Source organism: Frankliniella occidentalis, unplaced genomic scaffold (genome assembly GCF_000697945.3).
Source record: "Frankliniella occidentalis isolate FOCC.00 unplaced genomic scaffold, Focc_3.1 Scaffold35, whole genome shotgun sequence".
Lineage (NCBI taxonomy): Eukaryota > Metazoa > Arthropoda > Insecta > Thysanoptera > Thripidae > Frankliniella > Frankliniella occidentalis.
The window spans coordinates 306,636-313,925 of NW_026267165.1; the positions used below are offsets into that span (position 1 = coordinate 306,636).

Sequence of the window (7,290 nt, forward strand, 5' to 3'; positions counted from 1 at the left end):
GTGTTTGTAAGAAAGGAATAAATATTTTTGAACTTAAATCTTGGACAGAAAAGGTTACTGACCCTTTCAAGCCTTCGATAGTGCCCTCTCTCACAATGGGTGGAACGGAAACCGAGGGGAGGCATCCAGAAACGTCATACTAGTGGTTTTGCGATCCGGGGTTTTGCTAAAACTGGTAAAATGAAGCAAGTCAACAAAAATTGTTTGAATTGGTTCGGGAGATTTAAAAAAGAAAATTTACCAGCCCGCCTGGGAGGTAGGCAACCCATCGTCCATCGCTCAGATGGTGCTGCTGGTGTGCTGCTTTTCAGGAGGCGACGTACACGGTTAAATTTTTCAAAAAGGTCCAAATCCTGTAGCCCAAATTCAAAATTGACTTCAACAACCAAACGAAATATCTACGGAACCGTATGCCGTGGCATCAAAGCACAAAAATACGATACTTGCGAATGCCCTAAAAAAGCCCAACTCGAGATTTGAACGATAGGGGCACATCCCGCTCTTAGTGCGAATAAGAGTTTTACCTGGTTTTACGCTTTTGTCTTGTTTCCTTACCAGTCATTTGTTTTGCTGAATCGTCGTCTGCCATCATCAAACCAAAACAACAACCTGCTTGCTTTAAGTTTCGTGTACTTTTTTTTAGAAAATAATGATTTATTCATCAACTGATTTTTTTCAAGACTCTACTTTTCAAGAAGAATTCTGCAAATGATTTATTGTTTTGCATTAGGAACTACATGCTGCGATTTCGGTCTTGTATGCGCCGACGTTTTGCCTCAAGCGAAGCTCTAACCTCTGAGGGTTTAAACCTTTAACGCTCAACGTGTCTTGTTTTCAACAGAACCACTATTTAATAGTCGTTAAATATCAAAAATAAAAATGGAACATCGAAGTATTTTGACTGCTGCCCCTAAATATGGAACAGATCAACTCAAAGATGAAGTGAAAAGTGTGCTGGAATACCTCGGTCAAGAGGAAATGGGCAAAAATTTAAACCAAGCAATACTTGCAGTTTGTGGACGTTTTCTTCTTGGAGATCGACTGTTATCATCTACATCAGAGAAGAGAAAAGCTCTTCAAACTCTCTCGACTCTACTACGCACTTTAAATACCGCCATTCTGGAACGAACTGGAAAGCTTCGAGTTGATGCCACTCTCTCTAAATGTGCAATGACAGTTGCGTTGTCAGAACTACGTGATTTATCAAGTGGTACAGACAATTGTTTAACTCTTTTATGTGATGTTCTTAGACAATCCCTGAAATTGATGGAAGAAGGGGAAAGAGAAGAATGGATATCGTCAGTTAAGACAGAATGTGAAAATGCTCTCAGTGCAGAAGTCTTTGGGGAGGTGACATCAAATGTTACATCTTTGAAAGCAGAAGCTTGTTTGCATATGTTAGAAATTGTACTGGAATCTGTGGTTTCATCATATCCACAGAAAGGATCTGAATATGATGATGATCAGAAAAGCCCAACCAATGATCTTAGCCCTTTTATTAATACATGTAATATGAAATTGCATCAGATTTTTGTTCGAATGGTTCTTGGACAGAATGAAGGGCATAGAGCACATTTATTAGTAGTGCTTATACCACTTCTTGTAAAGGTGGAAGGTTCAGTCCAGCTTTTACGAGAGTTGTGGGATGCGTTATGTGGACTGGACTGTGATGAATCTGGTTTCCGATCCCTAGGAACTGTTTGTGCACTTGCAGATTTCTTCCTTCCTGTTGAAAATAGATCACATCGGCTTAAGCGCTTTCCTCTTGTAGACCGCCCAAAGTTCTGGCGTCTCCTTCAAAATGGAATCTGTGCCCAGCAACCTCTGGCTCGCAAACAAGCCTTGTACCTGTTAAAACGTGCTATTGATGAACTTGTCCGAAGTGGCAAATCAGTAAATATCACTGAGCTTGAATGGGATGTTAGTAGTGCCAATGCTCTTCAAGCAGCATGGCAAGACTTGTTTCTAATCCTTGAGGCATTAGAGGAGGCCCAAGCACATTTAGTTCGTCCAGTTTTAAACATACTGAGCCGGCAGTTAAATTCTCACAACACTAAGAAAAAATGTATCAGTCTTCCATGGATGTTATGTGCTTTCCAGAGAGTGTTGCTTCATCCAAGTCAAGTTATCACCATGTGGGGTATTGAGGTCCTTTTGGGACCTGATGGCTGCAATGTACTGGCAGGAAGAGAAGCCCAGACATTCTGCAGGTTTATCATCAAGTCCGTTTTACCATCACTAAACTCTGCAACATTATTCAGTGCAGACAGCACAATTTTTAAAACTTTGACGGAATTTTTCTGTCTAGCATCTAGGCAAGCTGGAGCAAAAAACTTTTTTTCCCAACTTCTACATGCTCTATCAAGTATGCCATGGAGTCCAGTTCCTCTCTTTTATATCTCTGAAGCCCTTGCCCAAGTTCCTCCTGTGGCATGTTGGAGTTCAAGGGATTTAAGGGAAATGCAGAAACTGGTGTCTGTCACACTCCAAACTCAAAGCATCATGATCCGTTCTGCTACTCAAAGTAGGCTTCTAATGAGCCTGACTCATCTTACTGACCCCCAACAATTAGACCTCAATGTTGTGTGTGATCTCCTTGCTGCGTTTAACAGAGACGAATGTTTACGCCGTGGAACTGAAGCTTGGCTTGGGGTAGTTCGTTGGTTGTGTAAATTTGTTGAGAGTAACTGTGCCATTTCATGGTTGACTAGTGTTATTTCAAATCCTAGCAAGCCTGAATTAGCTCTGGCCCGGTTAGTAGTACTCCTTTTGGATGCTAGAAAACTTGACAACTTAGATGTTATTGCACCCATTCTTGAAGCAATTGAAGATTGTGAAGCACGTCTTTATGCATCACAGGGTTCTCAAAATTTCTGTATGCAATTGTTAGCTCATCTGATTCAAGAAAGTGAACCTCTGCCAATACATTCAGAGGAAGATAACACCAGACAAATTGTAATTTCCTTTACCAGAGGTGCGCTTTCAAACTGCTTGTCTCTTTCTGGAGTCCGTCTGAAGAATGCATATGAAATGGCAGAATATCACCAAACAGAAAGTTTCCTGCAGTGTCTAGAAATTCTATTTTTAGATCCGGTCACTCTCCCTTTGCTTGCCTCACTGAATCTTGAGGCTCTACTACAGGCTGCTGTAGACATTCTTAAATCCTTTAGTGAAAAACCTCCACTGCAAGTTTTTTATGCTGTTTCAATTTTTAAATTTATTGCAATTGTTCAAGAACATTCTTGTCTTGACCGAGTGAGACCGATATTGTCTGAAGCTTTAAATGCTGTCTTTACCTCTGGTCAGTTAGCTCGGCCGTTAATAACACACAGAGACTCCAAACTTCCTCAGGAAGTGTTGGAACTTCAAGGTCTCTTAGTTTCAACTCACACACAGGTAATGGAAATCTTAATACCTATTTGACTTTAGTTTAGAAGTGATATAAAAATATGTCTACAATAAGTTTTCTTTTTCATTACTTAGATGGTTTGGGAACTGCTTGCTGCATCGCCTGAAGCATTTAAAGGATTAGATGACGATGCAATATCTGTAGTTCTTGATGCTGCAGAGGTTACATTAGAATTTGGAGGACGCACTGCTATTGCTCCTTTGCTCCTTTCATTAAAACACTTGTTATCCCGACTTCCAGCCAATTTACAATCTCATGGAGCCCGACTTTTAGAGAACTGTTGGAATGCTGTTCTTGACCTGAGAAGAAATGAACTATTTTGGCCCGCATTGAACGCTTTCATTTCAGCATTAATGCAGACATCTATAGTAATTGAACCAGGCTGGGCTTCATCACTATCTTTAAAAGTGAGAATCTATTTTCTTTATATATAAAGTTTTGAATGTTGAAGTTTGTTATAAAACAATAACATTCTTTGCATTGCAGTGTGGGCAAGAGCTACTTCAGCTTGGTGACTCTGTCTGTGGGGTTGCCAACCTTCTAGTATTGTCCTTACAATCAATGGCACAAGAATCACTCCAATCTCTTCTACTGAGTCCGCTAAGAAGCTTAATTGTTAGTGCCCTTATATTTGGACCTGTTCATCGAAAAGATCAAAGGTGGTAATTTTTCAGCATCTCTCTTTTCAATTAATTCATATATAATTTACAAAGAAAAGTATATTTTATATTTTATATTTGCTTCTCTTTAGGTCCACAAATGATACTTGTAAGTTTATAAAAAGTCTAGGGGAGCGGTGTTCAGCAAATATGTTGATTCCCTTGTAAGTGGAGGAATATTTAGAAACTTAAAAGAAAAGAGAACTAGTAGACTCTTCATGTGACTGATTTTCATCAACATGTCTTGTTTCTCTTCCAGTGGTGATCGATCAGATGCTGCTGTTCGTGCTGTAGCTTTACAGATCATATTTTGTTTAGGATGTAGAAAAGAGTCATGGAGAGAAAACATATCTGACCAAATAGTTGTAGATTTGCTAGAAAGAGATAGAGCTCCACAACTGAGGCGTAGTCGTTATTTTGGCGACTCACAAATTCATCGATTTAAAAACAGAATTCTGCAAGCTCTTTTGATTTTGGAACCAAGTTTATCCTCTGTAAGATATATGGGAATACCTGAAATTACATTGTAGTCCCCCATAAATGCTGCTTTTTAAAAGAAATTTTCTTTAAAGGTAACTAAAAGATTGCTTTTTAAATGGACCAAAGAAAACCTAACAACTGAAAACCATCAACCAAGTGTGAGGTACCAGACAGAGTGGCTCCTAGTACGTCTGTTGCACTCAAGGGCTGAGGAAGTTGAGGATTTCTTTGAAATATTACGAAAGGTAAATCTTCTCAGTAAAATCTAGTTTCTTCAATGATTTGGTAACATTACAAATCCACTTCACTAAAATCTTTTGTCTTTTTGCAGGGCACTGATCTTCGAGCAAGTGCTGTTTGTTCACTTGTTGGAGTTCTCTTTCACACAGCTTTAATGATTGAAGCATCCGCGTCATGGACTCATTCTGAGATTGAACAATACTTTCATAATGCAATGGAGACTCTGGTGCCATTATCTATGGCTCAGCATTTCAATGTTCGCCTTCATGCTCAAGTATGAGAAAATATTCAGTCAGTGGTTTTATTGATTCTTGTGTATCTGTATGTCTTTATTTTGTTTCTTTGATACATCTGACAGGTTGCCATTCTCCAATTATGGCAGTGTGTAAATCGCCTGAATCTGCAGAGTGTTCAAGCTCTGTATGATGTTGTTGTTCGAAGTGTGTGTACTAGCTTACAACAAGCAAGTGGTGCTGGTCACACAAGACATCAACATGATTTTTACTTCCATGCTTTCCATCCAACCAAGTACTATACACTTCAGGTGTGCTTAAAATTTTGAATTTTAGATAATACTTTTCTTTTGACTGTTTCTCAAAGCTTTCCTCTCCTTCAGACAATTTTTGAAGAACTACCGCGCCTTGCAAGTGTTACTAGTGATGAGTGGATAAGTGTTGATCACCTAGTGACTGCAGGATTTAGATGCAATGCAGGTCATATTGCCTTAAGAAACCCTGATGATCGACTGAAAGAATTCCAACCCTCTCCATGGGTGCAGCGGCCATTGGGTAACTACTTTTTAGTTCTTTTTCATAACACATTTGCCAATCTGCTATTTCCAAGATCAGCTAATGTGTTTTTATTAATTTAGGTACATCAGATCTGGATAGCACTGACAGCACAGTATTCCAAAAAAAAATGATACCTTGGAAGTGGATGGACCCAACAGAGGACTTAGTTCAGTCACTACCAGAGTCTCTTCAGCAAAGCAAACAGCTGGCGAGGCTGTCTCAGATGGATCAAAAACCAAGTCTTATTGTAGTGGCTTCACTCATAGACAAAGCTCCAAATCAGGGGGGCTTGGCACGCACTTGTGAAATTATGGGGGCAGCATTGGTTTTACCAAGTTTAAGTTGTGCACAAGACCGTGAGTTTAGGGCACTCAGTATGTCGGCGGAAATGTGGATCCCTATGTGTGAGGTATGGTCTCTTTACCAAAACCAATATGATAAATCATCATTTTATTGTTGTATTTTGTTGTTTGTGCCAACTATCAACTCTTTTTTCTATTTTATCCTAAGGTTAAACCATTTCAACTGCCCCAATTTCTTGCTGATATGAAAAGTTTAGGCTATACTTTGGTTGGTGCTGAACAAACTGCTGGTAGCAGCCCTTTGAATAACACTAGCTTTCCTGAACACACTGTTCTTCTACTTGGGTAAGCGTAAATGAGACAAAAAAAAAGAAAGAAATGTAAACAGTAAATAGAGGAAACTTCTGTTGGTATTTTATGTTGATATGTATTCTGTTTCAGAAATGAACGGGAAGGCGTGCCTGCAAATATATTACCTTTACTGGATCAGTGTGTGGAGGTTCCTCAATGTGGCGTAGTGCGCTCTCTAAATGTACATGTTACTGGGGCCCTCTTCATGTGGGAATATGCTTGTCAACATGTCTTTAAAAAAGAGAATGTCATGTAAAGTAAATTTGTGTGACCAATACTAAACAGATCTTTACATTCAACAATTGACAAACTTAGTGTTACAATTGGAGGGACCATTTTTAAATAATCTTTTGTTGGTCTCTTGTTATGCTCATTGCATACGTTGTTTTTATCCATATTTCTATTTACTAGAATCTTTAATATTTTCTGTTCAGTTACAGAATGTAAATAATTGTTTTTCACCTTTTCTCTCTTTGCTTACCAGCTAAAATGTAATTTTAAAAACCCTTCCAGACCCAGACATTGAATTAGCATATCATTTAATAAATTTTTCTTTCTAGACGAGTGATGTGATATAGAAAGTAGAACTTTTGCCCAAAATGAAAATGTACTGTGTGGTTCTAAGCCAAAACCAGCTAAACAAACTGTGATCTATCTAATTACTACATTGCTCCAATTCAGCAATACCTACTTTTATCCCCTTTATCCTGTGATGCTGCATGTAGTGAAAATTTAACCAATGCTATGTAAGCAATAAGTTGTGTTTTGACATATCACTGTGTGTTTATTAAAAACGGATATGAGTAATAAAACAATACAAGACATGAACTTTGCCATTTTCATGTGGACCTGTGTCAGTTCCTTGGCGAGGCAGTCCAAGCAAGATTGACATAATTTAGTTCACAAAACGGGATGACACAAAAATGTTGTAGACATAAAGTACATCCATGTTTGTGGCCACATAATCGTGGCATATTCCCTTTTGTCCGTTTTGAAGTGCTCGGAACAACATATCAAAAGATGGCAAAACTTCTGGGAGGTTCCTATACGTCTCCCAC

General features: G+C 38.8%; 1 protein-coding gene across 2 annotated transcripts; it reads left to right on the forward strand.

Annotated features, from left to right (window-relative positions):
• Positions 1–184: 184 nt before the first annotated feature.
• Positions 185–7,060, forward strand: LOC113211498 (probable methyltransferase TARBP1). 2 transcript variants are annotated; one of them, XM_026429879.2, is made up of 13 exons: positions 185–756; positions 842–3,396; positions 3,484–3,816; positions 3,896–4,068; positions 4,161–4,232; positions 4,328–4,562; positions 4,641–4,793; positions 4,880–5,062; positions 5,147–5,332; positions 5,405–5,576; positions 5,660–5,988; positions 6,090–6,226; positions 6,323–7,060. In XM_026429879.2, exons 2-13 carry the CDS (start codon positions 880–882, stop codon positions 6,486–6,488), a joined length of 4,656 nt encoding a protein of 1,551 aa, XP_026285664.2. In that variant the 5' UTR covers positions 185–756; positions 842–879; the 3' UTR covers positions 6,489–7,060. The 2 variants fall into 2 exon arrangements, with proteins under 2 accessions (XP_026285664.2, XP_052122012.1); XM_052266052.1 differs by having other exon boundaries at positions 185–3,396.
• Positions 7,061–7,290: the final 230 nt, after the last annotated feature.

Excerpts from the sequence above, each read along its gene's own strand:
- LOC113211498 (XM_052266052.1), top strand. The coding sequence starts at position 880 with ATGGAACATCGAAGTATTTTGACTGCTGCCCCTAAATATGGAACAGAT. Across the intron at positions 4,563-4,640 it reads TGGAACCAAGTTTATCCTCT|GTAACTAAAAGATTGCTTTT; the intron begins GTAAGATATATG and ends TTTTCTTTAAAG. Across the intron at positions 6,227-6,322 it reads CACACTGTTCTTCTACTTGG|AAATGAACGGGAAGGCGTGC; the intron begins GTAAGCGTAAAT and ends ATTCTGTTTCAG.